Source organism: Anguilla rostrata, chromosome 3, assembly GCF_018555375.3.
Source record: "Anguilla rostrata isolate EN2019 chromosome 3, ASM1855537v3, whole genome shotgun sequence".
In the NCBI taxonomy this organism is placed as follows: Eukaryota; Metazoa; Chordata; class Actinopteri; order Anguilliformes; family Anguillidae; genus Anguilla; species Anguilla rostrata.
In genome coordinates this window covers 49,015,712-49,035,437 of record NC_057935.1, presented here as the reverse complement: position 1 = coordinate 49,035,437, position 19,726 = coordinate 49,015,712, and the positions used below count along the sequence as shown (strand labels likewise).

General features: G+C 43.6%; 1 protein-coding gene across 5 annotated transcripts in view; it reads right to left on the bottom strand.

Annotated features, from left to right (window-relative positions):
* adam23a (ADAM metallopeptidase domain 23a) overlaps window positions 1–19,726 on the bottom strand; it is a 38,089-nt gene that overhangs the window by 2,574 nt on the left and 15,789 nt on the right. The window contains exons 10-26 of one of the 5 annotated variants that reach the window (XM_064327992.1): window positions 19,288–19,356; window positions 18,748–18,914; window positions 18,351–18,435; window positions 18,180–18,267; window positions 17,331–17,382; window positions 16,220–16,319; window positions 15,835–15,906; window positions 15,642–15,728; window positions 15,247–15,327; window positions 15,066–15,116; window positions 14,311–14,374; window positions 13,558–13,663; window positions 12,172–12,291; window positions 5,066–5,234; window positions 4,563–4,674; window positions 3,764–3,854; window positions 2,323–2,387 (exon numbers count right to left, since the gene is read on the bottom strand). In XM_064327992.1, the coding sequence (XP_064184062.1) occupies window positions 2,381–2,387; window positions 3,764–3,854; window positions 4,563–4,674; window positions 5,066–5,234; window positions 12,172–12,291; window positions 13,558–13,663; window positions 14,311–14,374; window positions 15,066–15,116; window positions 15,247–15,327; window positions 15,642–15,728; window positions 15,835–15,906; window positions 16,220–16,319; window positions 17,331–17,382; window positions 18,180–18,267; window positions 18,351–18,435; window positions 18,748–18,914; window positions 19,288–19,356 (1,521 nt within the window). In that variant the 3' untranslated portion in view covers window positions 2,323–2,380. Of the gene's footprint in view, window positions 1–484; window positions 4,675–5,065; window positions 5,235–12,171; window positions 12,292–13,557; window positions 13,664–14,310; window positions 14,375–15,065; window positions 15,117–15,246; window positions 15,328–15,641; window positions 15,729–15,834; window positions 15,907–16,219; window positions 16,320–17,330; window positions 17,383–18,179; window positions 18,268–18,350; window positions 18,436–18,747; window positions 18,915–19,287; window positions 19,357–19,726 lie in introns of those variants that run through there. The other 4 variants (XM_064327991.1, XM_064327990.1, XM_064327989.1 and 1 more) reach the window with 4 other exon arrangements.

Sequence of the window (19,726 nt, the reverse complement as noted above, 5' to 3'; positions counted from 1 at the left end):
ACGTCACCCTACTGCAGGACGGGTGCTACATCCTTACTGGAGCTGGGTTGGCGTGAGTAGGAGTAGCATAAACCCACATGTTAGTGTGCTTGTCCAACATAAAGGTGAAGGAAGGGGTAAATCTCTTTCATTAGTTACGTTTCAGTATCTCGTTACAAAGAAAAAGACATGGCACAACGAAAATAGTACTCCCTGAGAGAGAAGAAATGACAACAGAACAACAGAACATGTAACCCATAGAAAAAGGGCAGGGCAAGGGGGACATTGCACATCAACATTAATGACAGAAAAACAACAACAACAACAACAACAACAACACCACCACCGACAACAACAGGGGTTTGGCACAACCTCCCCGTAATGTGGCCTGATGTGGGGCATCCAGCAGACTATCCATGCATCGTTTCCAATAGTGGGCGGGCGTGATAGACCACTATCGCTTGGGCTGTGTGTGAGCATGCAGTGCAGAGCACCGTGTCAGTACCAGGTCTGTGAAGCAGGCAGCCAATGGCAGCTGGCAGGCGGCTCCGGGAGTTCCCGCTCTGCGCTAAGGGGCGGAGCTCGGCCGTCCAGGCGGGCGTGGTTTGGCCAGCCATGGCACAAAGGCTGCAGCCAACAAACTGGGCGTGGCTTCCCTCACCACCGCTCCGCATAAAACTCTCACCCTCTAGCGATAATCGGACCAAGAGAAAGATGGTGGTAATGGCTGCAGTAGGCGAGTAAAGCCGGCCCAGCGTGCTGCTCCGCGGTCGGGAACAGCCTTTGTGCGATGCCCCGGCGCCTCTTAGCTCCAGCTTTGGTCCAGTCAGCATACGGAACTTACCGCTGCCGTAAGTCGCAATGCTGTGCCGACCCACATGCTTTAGAGACAGCAGGATTTTTAAGCTCCAAGTCAATTTTGTAACCTTTTCCCCCATTCAGTAGAAAAGCCACGCAAAATTGCAAGCGTTATCTTGCGAGACGAGACCTCGAGTTTGCAATCCATGCGGCAGTTTGCTTTTAAGGAAACGTCCGAAGCTTTTTTTAGATTCCCCCTCTTTGTTTTGGTCGGCTGTATAATGCCACACCGGACGCTGATGGAGGCGCAGTATGTCAGGCTGGCCACTGGGGGCAGCGTTGTAACCACAGTGTACATGCTCAGTGAGACGGTTAAGCTGGGATCTTCCTGCACCAGAGCATAAACTCGCCAGTGAACTGATGTGAGTGAGTAGAAGGTGAGAGGTAATGCAGCCACATTATGTATACATTCACATGTATATAGCTTCATAGTCATACTGCACAATAGGTCATCTCATGTAGGCCAACACCACCCCTCTTTCAGCCTCGTCCTGGTCATGCTGAGTTGCCATCCTTCTCTCTAGCTCTAAAATACTTTAAAATATTTTCCTATCTAACATTCCCTTCTGTCTCTACCTGTCCTACACCTGCAATATGTCCACCAGAATTATTAAAATTTCCACTAGGATTTTCAAGGTTTTATAATCCACTGATTAATCATTGCAAGGAATGTGCTGCATTTAGACAAGGTATTAGTGGGCCCCATTCTTGCTCAACACTCAACTTGACCAGACCAAAATTATATCACACATTAATATTCAATCAATATTTTGTCCATATTGACGCCTTAAAATAACCTGCTCTCACTCTGGCTTCTGCTCAGAGATGATATTCCCTGATTTGGTGAAGAAAATCTTTTAACACACATGCATGTCAGGCTTTGAGCAGGGCCAGCCCAGGTAGTTGAGGTTCTGCTAAAGGTTCACAGCTTCTCTCCTTCATGAAGCAGAGTGTTCCTCCTCTTCTCACTTCCCCCGAGTTCATTATGGAACATTGCACTAGCAGGGTCACCAGAGTCCATACTTCTCAGGTGTGTGGCTTAACCTGTGGACTGTGTGTGTGCATATGTGTGTGTGTGTGTGTGTGTGTGCATATGCGCATGTGTGGTGTGTGTATGTGTGTGTGTGTGTGCATATGCGCATGTGTGGTGTGTGTATGTGTGTGCCTGTGCACTCTGCACAGGCGGTAGACATACTGTTGGTATAGGCTTTGCTTTTGAGATGAGGTGGGAGTCTACACATACACCCTATCTGTGTATGTGTAGACTCTCTTTATAAGGACAGCGCTTATGAAGAGCTTGTGCTCCCTGTATGTGGAGACTGTAAAATTTGCCCTCTCTCTCTCTTTAGTCAGTCTAACTCAAATGGCTGTTCTCTGTAGCAGAAGCTCAATCCCTGGTTCCTAAAAGCAGCAGAGATGCCAGTGTCATGGAAGCAAAAACATGCAGCGTGTTGCTTACTTAAAGCCCCATCCTGTCCCCCCCAGCACAATGGCAGCCACCAGGATGGCCCCCGCGATGGAGCCTATTATAAGATTGGTGGCACTAGGACCTGTGAAGGGTTATGGGGAGAAACACTGTGACATGTAGGTTCTCTTTGCATGAAAGTTCAAACACAAATTCTTCATGTGGAAAAACAAGAGATGAGCCACATCCAAATTAATTCCATTCAGCATTTAAATAAATTGTCTATTTATATAAATAGTCGTAGCTTCAAAGGCTATATCTTGTATGAAAAAACAACCCTTCCCCTGCTAGTTGAAGTTGAAACTGTTGTAACTGGATACATATCCTAGGCTGTCTCTCGTTGTAAAGATTCTGTCTGCAGCATCGTTGCATCACTGTTGCCCTGCACAGTGAGGGGCAACCTGTCTGCAGCATTGTTGCATCACTGTTGTCCTGCACAGTGAGGGGCAACCTGTCTGCAGCACTGTTGCATCACTGTTGTCCTGCGCAGTGAGGGGCAACCTGTCTGCAGCATTGTTGCATCACTGATGCCCTGCACAGTGAGGGGCAATCTGTTTGCAGCATTGTTGTATCACTGTTGCCCAGCACAGTGAGGGGCAATCTGTTTGCAGCATTGTTGTATCACTGTTGCCCAGCACAGTGAGGGGCAACCTTTCTGCAGTCATGCAGCCTGGAAGGTATAACCATCACCTGTCAGCAGGGCTGCTGCCCTATATAGCCGTATACAAAAAACCTATCAGGTTTATGAGTGTCTTACAGTGAATGGACATGGCTGCCACACCAAACACACTTTGAGAACATTTTTTGTGTGATACAGAATGCTTTGCTTATATGGTACAACAGAAAACAAAGCATGTGTCCACCTCCATAGGCAGAGATCTGGAAAAGGGTGGGGAGGTTGACGAACAGGTTTTTACACATACAGTAGAAGGACTGTCCCTACCAAATTCCACCAATAAGGAGACAGAAGGAATGGTAGGACAAAGGTTCTCACAGATGAGACGATCAGCCACACAGCACGTGTTGGGCATGAATAACATTTTGCTGCAACTCGCGCAAAGGTTGTCTTTTTTTTTTTTGAGCACGTGCACTTCATAGTGCTCATCATCTAGCATGTTTAAGACAGAGTGACAGGTGTTCCCCCACAGAAAGGGGGCGCCACCACTGTTCAACACTATTCCACACTCTGTTTTAATTGGGTATGCCCCACATGCCCCAGAAAGGAGAGGGTTAGACACTTCATCACAATTAATAATAACAAGAACAATAAGAATAGCAAAACAAATCTATGAATCCATTAAATCATCACGTGACACTGACACATCCAATCACATGACACCAATACGCTCACCACAAAAGACAAAGCCACAGACACAAAGGGCACAGGCTGGGTCATGTGACCCCCCCACACTGAGGCATCACTACAAGAGGAAGAGCTGTGAAAGGGAGAAAGATGCTTACTCTATTCCCCACCCTGTGCCTCCAAAAATCACCCCTAGGGCCAGAATGGTCCCTGCTACTGCCCCTATCAGCCTGTTAGTGGCCATGCTCACTGCACAGAAGGAAAAGGGTCATTCAACAGAGAACATTATCACCAACCAACATAAATGAATACTGTTGTTCTTTCCTGCTCTGGGATTGGACATTTGTTGTCCTGACATCACATTCCCCGCCCTCAGATCCCTCCCCCTTCCTGTCCCACTCATGTGAAGCACTTCTCAGGAACACACAATCCTTGCAGCCTTCCCCCACTTCCTGTGAACCACTACTGCAAATAAATACAAGAAAAGAGCGTTTTATCATATCAATATGGGATACAAGCATTCCGTTCCAGTGTGGTCAGCCCATTATAAGATATTGTGTGCTATGGGCTACCTGGTGTATTCAGAATGGACTGGAAAATAGAGCTTGAGAGGAAACAGGCCCCACTGGGACCATAGTAGTATTAAGCAGCAAGGAAACAGGTGAGCGGGTCAACAGGTTATTCCGCTCATCTCGTCTTTGGATCCCATCTCAAAACAGACATTTTTCCCATATCCAAAATATGGAATTCACTATGACTGGCAGGCTTGTAACAGCCCATGGCCAATAATCTGCCTTGTGGTGAATGTCTCAGGTATAATATTGCCGTTAAAGCAACATTAGTGTGGCTGTGGACCGCACGGCGTGAACCTGGATGTCACCGAGCCCATAACTGCGAGGAGATGTGATTGGCTGCACCTGTGGACCTGAGCAGTGCTTGGAAACGAAGGTGACAAACCCTTGGGTCCCTCGTCCACAGTGAGGGCGGGCTCCTTGGGAGGGTCGGGCATGCTGCAGTCCGTCCCCGCCCAGGTGGCGTCGCAGGTGCACGTGGCCTCATTATTGCACACCTGGCGGGAAGTCACATGAGGGAGAGGGGCTGAGAAGGGGAACTGAAGTACAAAATGTGGCCCCAAACGCTCTTCAGCCCAGCTAGTGTAAAGAGGAACAGATCAGTGCTCAACAGCCAGGAGAATACACAAACACAATATACAGTACATGAACGGTGAACATATACAAAAAGAATCCTTATGCAGGTAACTCCAATGAATGAGGAGAGCTGGAGTGCACTGAGCTTAAGAGCTGTTGAGCACATGTTTCAAACAGAAAAGGGGAAGTTTTCTTTGGGTTAGTCTTCTCTGTTGTTGTACAGGCAAAGGATTCTTTTTCTACATGGAATTGCAAATACGACACAGCTAAGCCATGAAACCAAGCAACGGACGCTCTGACCCTTGAACTCACCCCGTGGGCGGAGCACACCTGGCCGTTGGTGCCGCTGGGGCAGGCGCTTATGTTGAGGGACTGGATGGGCAGACACTTGTGGTCAAGGCACATCATAGACGGCCCACACGGCGTCCCGTCCTCTACGTAGCCCAGGTCCGTTTCATCGTCCAGGAGCACGTGCCCACCGCTGTAGCCAGGAGGGGACGAGGAGAGACGCAGGCCTCATTTACACTCATATGCCATGAAGCCCACAAATCAGATTTCAGTATATCTGTCATGCACAGTTTATGCTATGTTCTATATATCCAATCTCATAAAAAACACGTTTTCAACGTACAAAAATGCCAAGTTACTAAAAAGTATTGATATCAAAATGACGCCAAGTTACGATACTACAAACCATATAGGCTCTCGCCTCACCGAAATGACATAAGATGTATCTCAAAGCAATGCTACCCAATATTTCCTCAGTTCTTTCAAGTCACTTGGCCCTGTGTGTATAAGCATGCACTACATGGACAGGCCAAACATATGTGTGGATGGCTCTCTCACAGTCAAGATTGATTGAATAGGTGTGTGTATGTCCAATTTGTATTGGTATGTAGGCCTATGTATTTCGCTGCCCAGGCTTTCTGTTGCGTGAATGGTAGTATGTTTCTTGGTACAAGTGTGTTCGTGAATGTGAATATAAGATGCTGCCAGGGAAATGTCCCCATGCGGATAAAGAAGTTCTCTATGTATGTATGTACAATATGTGTTTTACATTCAGTATTTATTGTACGTAGCAAATATACAATAACTTGCACATGTACTCAAATTCAGTTCAGAAGCAAGTATAAACATGTTTTCTGGAGAAATGTGCTTCCTGTCGTTGCTCAGCAGCAGTTTTGTACATTAATTAATTTATACATTAATTTCAATGTTCAATGTGTTCCATGAGGCAATTCGAAATATTTGTCTCTTTGATCTGACAGAAAGTTTGCATGACAGTGAAATGGTAAGATTAGAAAACACAGGGCCAAGTGACTTGAAAGAACTGAGGAAATATTGGGTAGCATTGCTTTGAGATACATCTTATGTCATTTCGGTGAGGCAAGATAGCCTATATGGTTTGTAGTATCGTAACTTGGCGTCATTTTGATATCAATACTTTTTAGTAACTTGGCATTTTTGTACGTTGAAAACGTGTTTTTTATGAGATATCAGTTCTTTTTGCAAAGCGTTTTATTATGAGAGTGAGAAATGCGACCCTGTAAAAAACGGGTGTGGATTATGGCTATCGTTGTGTGAATTTGTACAGTCTGATGAGCGTGTACCGTTCAGCAGTTTCGGTTTGCTATATATGTAAAACAGTGGCTGTGAGAAAGGATGCAGTGGCGTAAGCGTAAACGCATCAGGAACGCAGATGGAATATGGTATGTACTCACGGATTTGACGTCCATCCAACGAGCCTTGACTGACAAAATAATCAACACGCCCGTAGAATTATAACTCCCTAGGTCGCAACTTGTGTAGCCTTCTGTCCTGCTCCGTTGTCTGTTATTTCGTGGAGATGCAGTTTTAGTGTTTGTAAGGTTTATCCTTCTGTCCTGCTCCATTGTCTGTTATTTCATGGAGATGCACTTTTAGTGTTTGTAAGGTTTATAAGGCATTTTGATAGGCTTATCTGCAGGTAGGAATCCTCTTCGCTGTTTTGCTAAACTAGAACCGGAAAACATGATAGTGCAGAATAGGAGCAGACGCATATGTCCCAGCAGGCTTTGCATATGAGAAAATGACAACAGTGTGAAAGAAATTAGGATGAAATTACGAAATTCCGTAGTTGAAACAATATGTTTTTAGCAGAGTGGGCATGTAGGTGAAGGTTGACATGATCACGGAGTATAGTGCGAAGTAAATGAAGTGACCATGAGCGAGCTTATATTCCTTATCGAATGGTATATATAACAGTCGCTGTGTAGCATTAACCGTTAAAGTAGAGGTTCAAGTAACATGTGCAATCCGTTGCACTGCTGTGTTTTTTTCATGTTCAGTGGTAGTAGTTATAACTATGAGTGAATCATGATTTTAAATGTAAATGTTTTAATGGGGAGTAGCAGAACGTACACGTAATTGTTTGTATGTGGCTAGATAGAGAACAGGGCAAGGTAACATGAATGTAGAAACGTGACGTTTGCTGATAAGAAGGTTTTGTACGGTAGCCAAGTGAAGAAATGTAGTTAGTAGAAATGGCACAGCGGTGAACTGGTGTAACTTTGTAATAAAAGGAATACATTTGCCGTCATGAAATGCATATGGGTGGCCATGAGTGAGTTTTGGTAAAGCAAATATAATATAAGCGTAAGAGAACGTTAGTGTAAAAGAGGAAAGTATCTGCCTGAGGACGAGGCGGGATTCAATCGTTCAACCGGAGGTTTACCAGTCTGCCACTTTGTTAGGGGCAGCACCATGACATATGCAATGCGTGAAATATAATTAGCAAACCTGTCCGTGGTTTTAAAGAAGAACACAGGCGAGTAAGCGCAGAAGAGCTCCGGTTGAATCCATATGGCTTTGCAATATTGTAGCCGGTGAACAATTGAACGTGCAGACGGTACGTCATAATACTGTGGTGCAAAAGCAATAATTGAGAAGTAGTAGAAAATTATTAGTGAATGTAAAAGCAGGTTAAAGGAGTAACATGGTGGTTGAACGTGACACTTCTCAGTTGTCTTTAGGCAAGAACAAAACAAATGTGCATAATTATTTTTTATTATTCAGTCATTTCAATGTACTTTAAAACGTGTTTTTCTAAGCCTAAATTTCCCACTATAAAAGTTCACCCGAACCGTCTGGGCGTGGTAATGAGAACTGTCAGTTATGTTAACTGTCAGTCAGCTATGATTGACAGACCGTGGCCCGTTACCATAGCTACCTCCATGATACGTGCTGTTTTTGGGAGACTTTTCACAAGCTAGCTAGCTTAGTAGTATATGAAGTACCGATAGATAGCTATGGTAAAGACGTTGACTTATATCCAATTAAAATTTTTGCTATCTAGCTAGCCAAGTTAAGATGAAAGCACAACTATGACGTCCTCATAAAAGCAAACTAGCTAGCTAACGTTATCGATAACATTGCGTTATGAAAGCAAACTACGTAGCTAGCTAACGTTAGCTAGCTAGCTAAATGAATATAACCAGAAATAATCTAATAGTCCTTAAAAGTCACTCTAATTTAAGTGAATCTAACGTTAGTCAAATATGTGCATTGTCTTGCCTGTAAGCCAGCCGCGCAAACTATGGGTCCGGAGTTATCCATGGGTTTACGGGGCGTGGAAAAGGGGAGTGGTGTGGGAGTACTGTGTTCGTGACGGACCAAGTTGACAACTTTGTCAACCGTTTGAAAATAGGATGGAAAATTTAAAATGCATATTTTTCCAAAAATGCAGAGCGGACATATTTAATACTGTACTCATAGTGTTTCTTCAATGCCTCGTGTGCAAGTAGCACATAAAAACGAGAAAGTGTGAAAATCACCATCGTACTCCTTTAATGAAAGGCACTCCTAGGTGGGTTTGAACCTTAGACCTTGTGTTCTCAAGACTGTAACCCAGGGGTGCTCACACTTTTTCAGCATGCGAGCTACTTATAAAATGACCAAGTCAAAATGATCTACCCACTACAAAAATGTGAAACATATATTTATTTACAAATATATTGAGGATTCTTTATATGTACAATGTATGTTGATGTACCTTGCATAACCGCATGAGCCAATATTGCACAACACAACATAATTAACTATGTACATTTTTTTGTCATTATCTGAGTTTACTCTAATGACTTGCACTGAATTGAATCAGCCAGGGATACACAGTCCGGACAGTAGCTGCTGACAGCCAGCCTCAAGCACACTTCCAAATGTTCATCAGTCATGGTGGAACGGTACTTGGACTGACTAGCTTGTTAGTTTTGCTGCACTTGGCGCCGTTGTTTCCGCATGCGCAGTGACCTAATTGTCAGAAAAATTCAGATGTCATCTAACTGGCTGCCCTATATCAATCAAGTGACGGGATGGATGATAGGCTGGCGTCTATTTTTTTTAAAGGAGTACCATGGTGATTTTCACACTTTCTCGGTTTTATGTGCTATTTGCACAAGAGGCATTGAAGAAACACAATGAGTAAAGTATTAAATATGTCCGTTCTGTATTTTTGGAGAAATATGCGTTTTAAATTCATCGTCCTATTTTCAACCGGTTGAGAAAGTTGTCATTTTGCTGCGTCAACGATACAGTAACCACTCCCATTTCCACGCTCTGTAAAGAAATCTGACAGGACACACCGTCCTGCTGTTCAGACAATGCAAATATTTGACTAACGTTAGGTTCACTTAAATTAGAGTGCCTTTAGATTATTTCTGGTTATCAGAATATCAGATATTCATTTAGCTAGCTAGCTAACGTTAGCTAGCTAGGAGGTTTGCTTTCATAAGGCAATGTTATCGATAACGTTAGCTTGCTAGTTTGCTTTTATGAGGACGTTATAGTTGTGCTTTTATCTTAACTTGGCTAGGTATATAGCAAAAATTATAATTGGATATAAGTCAACGTCCTTACCTTAGCTATCTGTCGATACTTGATATACTACTAAGCTAGCTAGCTTGTGAAAATTCAGTCTCCCAAAGAGAGCGCGTAGCATGGGGGTAGCTATGGTAACGGGGCACGGTCTGTCAATCATAGCTAACTGACAGTTCTCATTAGCACGTCCAGACAGTTCGGGTGAATTTTTATAGTGGGAAATTTAGGCTTAGAAAAATACGTTTTAAAGTACATTGAAATGACTGAAGAATAAAAAAATTATGCACATTTGTTTTGTTGTTGCCTAAAGACAACTGGGAAGTGTCACGTTCAACCACCATGGTACTCATGCGATCTACCAATACTACCTTTGCGATCGACTGGTAGATCGCGATCGACGTATTGAGCACCCCTGCTGTAACCTTACCCACTACGCCACAGGCGGACTAGCTGTTTGTACTGTCAATGTTTCAGAGTAAAAAGGTATGGATATTTTGCTTGTGTATGCGAGTTTTCCATTGGGTCGTGTAGGTGAAGATTTGGCGGGTGTCGGTAAAATGTCCAATGGGGAGACATGTTATTAGTGGGATAGGCGGCAGGAAAAATAAGAATGAGAAGAAGAAGTAGAAGAAGAAGTAGAAGAAGAAGAAGGAGAAAACGCGAAATCCCCTTAGTTTGGGGCTTTATTGTGTGGACATGTGAAGTTGTTTATGAAATCTGTCTGTTGAAATGGGGTCAGAATGTACAGAATTTAATGTTTTTAAGGGCTGAGTGTCTGTGGCTGTTGTGGTTATTTCTGTGGGGAACCCTGAAAAGTGCCAAACTCTCGGTGCTGTATAGGTATGGGGGCATGCCCCCGCCAAGGCGTAACTTGGCGGGATGGCATACCTGCCATCCCAATTTCCGTGCGTTTAGCCAAAGATAAGATTTCTCCTAGCAACTCCCATTTTATTATTGGATGTTATTGCCATAGTTGACAAAAGAATGTTGGCAAACTGAAGAAGGCACTTAAGAATTCACATTCAGATCAGAGACTGGATGGATGGAGAATGGATTCTCAATTTCTCACACTGCTCAGTAAGGCTGTCAAAAGTGCCCTGAAATTGAGTTCAAATTAGCTTTTGTAATTAGTTAGAGTTCGAATATATTCGAATATCACTTCCCTATAATTCACAAAAATAAGCTGCTTATTGTCGGGCGCAATATGCACGTGACGCTCCCTCTAAACTGGCCTGTGCGTTATTTTCCACAAGCGGGCAGTAGAATAGAGGACATCGGTGAACTTTCATACGCGGTTTACTACATCTGGGGCCTCATTTATAAAAGGTATTTTAGATCAACTGTGTGTGTACGTAGAAAAACGTCAAAGTAGTGATTTATAAAATTTCAACATGACTCGATCTGACCGTGGAAACGGTTGTGGCTCTACATCAGGTCTTCACTTGACGTATGCACGCAAGTTCATTTTATTATGAGCCCGCTGCAGTTTCTATAGCCTAAATGCGCAAATGAATAAAGCACTTTCTCGTGGATGTAATTTGCCATTAATTAACTCGTCATTTATTAATCACAATAATAGGAAAATGATTGTTTATAGGAAATCCCTGTTTATTTCTTAACACAAAAACTATTCAAACGGCTAATACCTGTAGCCTAAAACAACATAAATTACTTCGTTTAGTTTGTTTAACTTCTTTCATCATCCAATTTTATCAAAATCTTCAGAACAGAAAGGAAACATAGCCTGCCATGGGAACATTACTTAGCCTAAATTGTTAGCTGACCAGATCTGTTGAACGAAGTGAAAAAAAGAGACAGGCTCGCGAGGCTAGCTGACCCATAGACATATGTCTACGAGCTGACAAGTAACGTTAGGTGTCCATGGAGCTGAAAGTATCACCGCAGGTTATTGGCAAGGAAAACCAGACGATCCACTTGCTCTGGGTCCAGGGCAGAAAGTTTTTTGTTGACAGAGGAAGTAAGGCTAGCACAGGAAATGAACTTTGCGTGCATGAACATGATTTGCCGCATGAAATCAAAGCCTGTATATTCATGTTAATTACAAAACGTGGGATCCGAAACTGATATTCGAATGCTCAATTTTAGGTTTGAACTTAAAAAAAAGAAAGATTTTTGAATAGTTTTCGAACTTCGAATATGTTTTGACAGACCTACTGCTCAGGATGTGTGGAGCTAAAGCCACTACTGGTACTTCTGGTACTCTTCACTTTTTTAATGTGGAACTTCTGTGACAATATTTTATGACAGAACTGTTTCATGCAATTATAACATGCTTATAAAATAAAATTATGCTACATTGTGTCTATACTGGTGTTTTTTGTATCTATACTGGTGTACATCACACTTCATTATATGCCCTATGTTGCATAGTCTGGAAAATAATGTCTGGATTAAAGAATGAAGAAAACCTGTTAAATAAATACATTTCATGTCAATTTGAATAACAAAATATCACAGGCCCAACATAGGGAAAACAAAACCAAGTTCTATTGTGTTTCTGCAGCTCAGAGAAAAATTGAAGAGCAGAGTACGGTTGCACTAACCTGCAGTCCACCAGCTTGCCCTGGTGGTTGAAGGAGGTGGGTGTGATGTCTCCTTTCATTACACCAATGCGGGGGGCCCTCCCAATGTTGGCACAGAGCAGGTACCCACAGAACACATCGCTGTTGTGAGAGAGAGAGTGAGAGAGAGTCATTAAGAGTTCACTTGCTCCTTCTAATTGAACCCCTACGCCATTTACTGTGATTTCGCAAATACTCCACAAAACATAAAGGGTGTGTGTGTGTTGTGTGTCACAGTGAGAGAGAAAGAGAGAAAGTGATGCCAGATATTGAACAAGGATAGTAGCACTGAGGTTCCAGGCCTTTATCTCAGACAGGTAGAACAGGCAGAAATGGAGAGGGTTTGAAGAGACTTTGGGACATGATTGCTAAGGTCAGGGTTGGGTTGGTGTTCCTTTAAATCCACTTAGGGAATGCAGGTGCAAGGCGAGACTGTGGGCTGCATTTATCCAAGATACAAATCTGTGCTAATTAAGAGACTACGACAGGCAATCTGATTGGGCATAATTTGAGACTGAAGAGCTGCTTTAAAGCAGCAAGGAGAGGCTTGGTCCCCCCACAGTCCACCCAGGAAATCCTGAGGACACTTGAGATTAACAGAATTAACATCCTCTGTCATCACCATTCTCTCAGTAGTGAGTCACACCTCCTTCTGTTTTGACCTTCTAAGTAATTACATATATTGCTAATTCAAAGAAAATTCAGAAGAGTAGTGTTTGTCGCTTTCTACGCAATTCTGTACAAATAGTTCATTTCTAATCTGAACCAACTTCCACAAACACTCATTTGATGAAAATAGGGTCTCTCTGACAGAATGTCATGAGAGAGACAGGGGGTAAGATAGAGAGGGGACAGAATGAGAGAGAGAGAGAGAGATCAGTACATCGCCACAAACTGAGGGACAGTGAGTAATATTAACACATAAGTAATGAGGCCTATACAGTATATATGGATCTACCCTGGCCCACTACATATCAAGGTTCTATATGTTCTCTTATCAATCTTTTTTTTTAAATCAATTCTTTTCTTAATTATTTTTCAATGTTGCATTCATTGTTTCACCTAATTTACTCATGAAGCACATTACACAAGCTTACATACACAAATACCACACACATACACACACTAATTTGTATTCTGTTAATATGTTTATTCTTTTTGTTGTATGCAATATGTATCTATGCATGTCCTGGCAATAAAGCTCATTTGAATCTGAATTATAATTTGAGATTCTGAGAGAATGCTGTGCTGTCCAGACAGCAGACATCAGCATTGCTTCTTGCCATAGCTGGTTTGTGTGGAAGCTGTTCCATGTGGAGACTGTGCTATAGGAACAGTATGGCCCCGCCCAGAGAGGGATGAACTCACTGCTTGCTGCACTGGATCCACTTCTCTCCGTCCCTCCCGCAGTTACCCTTCTCTGTCCCCTCTGTGTTCAGTTTCTCATAGCAGAACTTCTCGGAGCCTGCAGCTTCTGCTCAGAGACAGGACAGCGCATGTAGGGAATACAGGCCACTGCTCTAGTCCATGAGCTAACATCTAGACCTGAGGTGCCCAAGCACATCAAAGAAAGCCCAGTGTGGGTGGAGGTTTGTATTTGAGCTATGACACCTGATTAGTAATATGAGAGAATGAGATCATCACACTAACAGTGGCTGGAGCTACAATTAACTGTCAGCCACTGACGTGTTTGAACCACTCAAAAGGTTTTGCTCTTCACAACAATTGGAAAGATTGGTTCAAATCAGTGATTTACTCATAGTACATCATAGTTCTATTATGTCATGATATTCTCCCATCACTACAGCTGATTCAACAAATTAAGTTTGTCTTAAATCATAAGCTTTATTATGTGAATCTGGTGTATTATTTCTTGGCTAGAACAAAAATCTGCACCTACTTTTACAGGCGGCCTTCTTGGGTAAGACTGGACATAAATGATGAACACTAATAGGATTCCCAGTGCCACTGTCTTCTCTGCTGAAAATACCTCTCTTTACTGCTTCCACCCCAGCCTTGAGAAACCTTGATAATGTCAGTGCAGCTCAAATATGAAGCCCCTTCACCATAGTTGACCTGCTCACAGCACTGTGACTGTAGCTGTGGTCATAGTCTACTCACTTGAGCCCCAGATGTATTTGCACTGGTTCTCTCTGGTCTTGCATTCTCCACTGTAGCAGCGTCCCTAAAACAGCAAGAGGTCCAGCGACACTCAGTCTCATTCCAATTAGACTGCTACGAGGTAGCAGTAAGCTGGTTTTGGTTCTATCTAACTAGCAAAGCACAGATGTGTAATGTAGGTGATGAGGCTAAACTGTGGAGTACCCCAGGGCTCTATACTGGGTCCTCTCTTATTTATCATACTGTATATATAAATGATATGGCAGGTGCAGTGAAGTGCAAATGTCTCCTCAATGCTGAGGACTCAGTTTTACTTGTCTCAGGGAGATACCCTGGTGATATTGAAGACTCAATATTGAGACTCCCTCAAGTCCACAAGTTGGACTCCCTACTCAGTGCGTGAAAAGCTGGTTGGTCAATGAAGGTGTAGTGTATACAGTATAGTTAAATCTTGTGTATGGATTTGTTTTTATTCTCTGAGAATGTTATTTTTACTGGAAAGTTTTAAAACAATGAAATTTAGATTTGTTTTTATGGTCTTTTGTATGTCATTTGTTGTTTCTGTCTTGAGACCGAGGGCTACATCGGAAATAAGCGTTGCTAATGCTTTTACGTGCCAGCCTCTGGGTAGAACTTGCATCCAGTGGTGTATGTATTCTTTCACCCAAAAATCAAATCTAATCAAATCATTCACATGCTGACCGACCTTTGACCTGACATTGATTCATGCAAAATTCTCTTATCTTCATGCCTACCTGATTGAGCTGACAGAAGTAGCCATCTTGCTTATGCAGATTGGGAGGACACTATGGAAAGTAGTTACAGATAAATCAGTCTAGTACCCAAAGCAGTAAACTTACATTTATATATACATTTATAACCTTACATTAATAAACAGATAGGAATGAACAGGAGGATCCATGCAGTGGGACCCACCTGCCCTGAGTCGCCTGAGCAAGTCTCTGAAATGTCACAGTCATTCACTGAGTAGCGACAACTGTACCCTCGTGGGTAGAACTACATGAGAGAGAAAGAGAGAGGGACAGAGAGAGAGAAATGAAAGAGAGTGAGTCTTACTCCACATGTTTTCACACTGATTACACACAGGCTATAACTGAATTAGCTTATGTGTGAACCAAGACTGAAGCTAGTTTCCTTACCATCACCACAGAGAAATTTGAGAGCATGAAGAGTCTTACATAAATCATTATAACAAACACTGACCCACAGATCCACTGATCATGAACTGAAAATACACCCACACACACTGACATACACTGACATTCACATACACACGCTGACATACACTGACATAACAGAATAACTCTTACCAGGCAGGTGTTGTTGCAACAAGGCCCATCGCTGCAGTGAGCACCATTTGACAGAGAGCATTTTTTACAGCACTCCTTGTAGCACTCCTGAAATGCACACACATAGACGCATGCGTTACGAGGTCTCATAAGCACTTTGGTAGTGCTAGTTTTGATGAATTATCAATATCAAGTAGCACTTGGCTTAGCTTACCGCTTTGCCACCACAGTCACACTCTTCCCCCACCTCCACGTAACCGTTACCACACTCTGTGGTCTCGAACAGCTGTCAGCACACAACATGTAACGTTTTCACTGAAGTGCTCCCTATCACTGGCCAGTGTACGCGGCAAATTCATAGCTCTACTGACAGAACTCAGTGAACAGGTATAAACGGCATTTTAAAAACTGGTTGCACAGACAGGCATTTCAGAGATGGCATTGCTCAGTTTGTCGTTCTATTGTGTGTGTACTAATGGGCTTATGGTGATTGTTTTTAATGATCTGTATAGCAATTTGTGAAGCTTGCCGTAGAAAGATGCTATATAAATGAAATTTAAATGTCCTTTTCCTCTGAATGCAGCAGTGTGCAGACCCACCTTTGATGGCTTGTTGAACAGGCACGATCCTCCACCCTTTAACAGGAACTCCTTATAGTCAGAGATGCTGCAGCGGGAGAACTTGCGTGGGTGCAGCACTCTGGCACGGACAAACAGACACAGACCCAATGACACAGAGACGTGACTCAGGGCACAAGCAGAACGAAAGGCTTTCACACAGACAGAAGGATATCCTACTGTACAGGTAGGAAGGTTGCTGCTGACAGGTTTTTTGTGACAGAGCAACAGCTGCGCACTGTGTTAGTAAGGCGAGTGGAGTAATGCTAACAGTCAATTTTAGGCCTATTTGAGAACAACAGAATGAAAAAAAACCCTTCTGAATGGGGTGTTGCAGGGAAGGATAAATTCACTATGATGTGATGGTAAAGGAAGCACTTACTGAAGGAAACACTGGCAATGCCACAGTGGCGTCAGAATCACTTTCTCATGCAAATCGTGGTCACGACCCTTCAGTGAAACAGCTGCCACTTACAGACCAACCCCTACACACCCTGTCATTATAGCGGGGTGGTAGGGGAGGGACAGTCAGCATCCTCTCTCTCTGCTTACCCTACTATTAAAGCCTCAATTTTACACTGTGTGTGTGTGTGTGTGTGAGTGTGCGCGTGAACAGGTGCGTGTGTGTGTATATGTGTGCTGGTGCGTGTGTGTGTGTGTACATGTGCATGCATGCGTGTGCGCGTGCACGTGTGCGTGCATGCATGTGTGTGTATACGCATGTGTGTACCTCTGCATGCATATGTGTGTGTGTGTGTGTGTGTGTGTGTATAAGCATGTATGTACCCCTGCATGCACACGTGTGTTTGTGAGTGTGTATGTGTGCAGGTGCATGTGTGTGTCCGTGCATGTGTGTGTGTGTGTGTGTGTAAGCATGTGTGTACCTCTGCATGCAGATGTGTGTGTTTGTGAGTGTGTATGTGTGCAGATGCATGTGTGTGTGTGTAAGCATGTGTGTACCTCTGCATGCAGATGTGTGTGTTTGTGAGTGTGTATGTGTGCAGATGCATGTGTGTGTGTGTACGCATGTGTGTACCTCTGCATGCAGATGTGTGTGTTTGTGAGTGAGCATACGTGCAGGAGCGATCATTACCCATTGTCCTCCATTATGCAGCCGTCAAATGAATCCAAACAGCTGCACTCTTCTGCCAGAAAGAGAGCCCAACACAAATCAACATATTTACAAATGACTGCCTTCAGTCTAAGCATTACAGCAACTGCACCCATTCACCGTCAACACGTGGCAACCTGTGGTCACGTCTTCTTTATACAGGAACCAGCTCATTTATCATGGAGACGTGTGTGTGTGTGCTTTTGCAGTGCACTCTGCCAGTCTTGTGTTAATAAGGACTTTGTAGTCTGAACTCCAGACACTCTTCTGGAGCACCTGGAAGTTACAGTCAGTGAGAGTGGTGTCCTCCTGAGGGGTTCCAGTGAGCATTAGCCACTGTTATATTATGATAGTTGAGTTGAAGCACAACCTCTAATTGGAGCCTCACCTAAACAAGAGGATGCTTCATCAGGAGTAACTGATCGTTGGTTTATTCGTAAAGCCCATACCAGGAAGCTTTCTTATGTTAATAACTTAATAAATTAACAATTCATTTTCTCCAACACCCTTTACCATATATCAATTTTGTAAAGGAGAATAAGTCTACTGTGTTTCTATACAAAATCAGCTGAACAGAGACTAAAAAGGGTGGTAATGTCAAATTTGTCAGTCCGTATAATGAACAGAGACCTGGCAGAAGTGAGGGAGAGGTGAGTGTTTAGGTGCGAGATGTGAACATATCTGTGAATACGTATTGTGCATGCAGATGTGAGCCGATGTGCAGACATGTTTGGGAGTGTGTATATTAGATGTGAGCAGATATGCAGATTTGCTTGGGACTGTGTATAATAGATGTGAGCAGATGTGCATTATTGTAGTTTGACTGTGTACTTCTCCTGGGTGAAGGGTCCCACTGGATGCCTAGGTTCTGTGCCAGACTCTGAGACAGAAAGGATGCCATCGACCACGTAGTGCCATACTGCATGAGACAGAGAGACAAGTTTCCCGTCAACTGACTGCATTTATGACAAACGGCCATTTATGCAGATGACAGAGTCTCACCTCATTGACCCCGACTCCTCGATTCACTGAGCAAACACCCCCAAAATAAGCCACGCTGCTCCTGTGGTACCGAAACGCCACATTCCTGCCAAAATAACAGCAGTTGACAACAAGATTCAGCCCTCTCAAATAACTGAAAGCAGAAATTATAACTTAAATGGCAGACAAGAAAAAAAATGGATTACCAATGTGAGTTATGAGACTTTAATGGGACTTTGTGAGTACCAAAGCTAAAAAAAATAATGATAAAGCAATGAACTGCAAGGTAACGTAAGGCAAAGGGATTTAAAAACATTCATGAGTCCTGACTGCAGCGTGAGGATGAGTAGCAGAGTGTGGGTGGGTGGGGCAGTCACTGGTTTTGGGGGCGGGGTTGTGGGTGCTGGGCGGGACCTACGAGAAGAGGTGCACAGCGTCAGCGCGCTGCTTGATGCTGTGCTGGCGGTACTTGGAGAAGTCGCGCAGCATGTCCAGGGGCTGCACGCTGGCGGGGATGCGGTTTTTGTCCGTCCAGATCTCCACGGCGACCAGGACCACTCGCGTGAACAGCTGGTCCTTAAAGACCTGCCACCAGGGGGAGGGGCGGAGTCACAGTGATGCAACAGCGACAGAGAGACAGAAGAAAGGGAGATGGCACAGAGACGGGGGAAGAACGGTTGGGTCTAAGCCACCTCAGGTGCCAGGAGGACAACGCAGTCAGCACACAACACAAGAAATGCAGTACAGTGGGGAGGGGTGGGGGTGCTTTACTGCACAGACGCTGCAACGTCATAGCGCTACAGCCAGTATCAGGAGTAACAGGGAAGGGTTTTGGGAGGCAGCGTATGTGGCTACTGCGCAGACAGGGGAGCATCTCTTCTGCAGGGGTACAAACAAATGCAGCACACTCCATTCTGCTCTCTGGAGCTGCAAGGAGGACAGATATCGATCTACTCACAGCATCCACCAGGTTGACAACTGATTTGGCAAAGTTCTTGGTGTGCCTCTTGGTCTTGTGTCTTTTAAACTGCACAGAGAAAAATAATTAGCAACAGGAAGATTAGGACACAAGGTGTCCCAGCATTGACTGTGAACCTGAGATGCTTCCAGAAAACAGGAATTATTTTCACTATGCCAATCTCTCTTTAAAGCATTCTTTTTCTCTAGACCACATCCTCTCATGTGTAGATACATACATACTCATGCATATGCTCATGCACAGGCACATTCATTTTACCATAACTATAAGATAAACTAGATCAGCCATTATGTTAAGTCGCTAGTGTTTTTGCTACTCACGCTGCAAAAAAAGATTCATAAGCATAGTATGAAATACATGAAGCACGTACTGTGTGTGTGTTTGTTGTTCCATTTATCCAGCACACAGTGATGTTTAG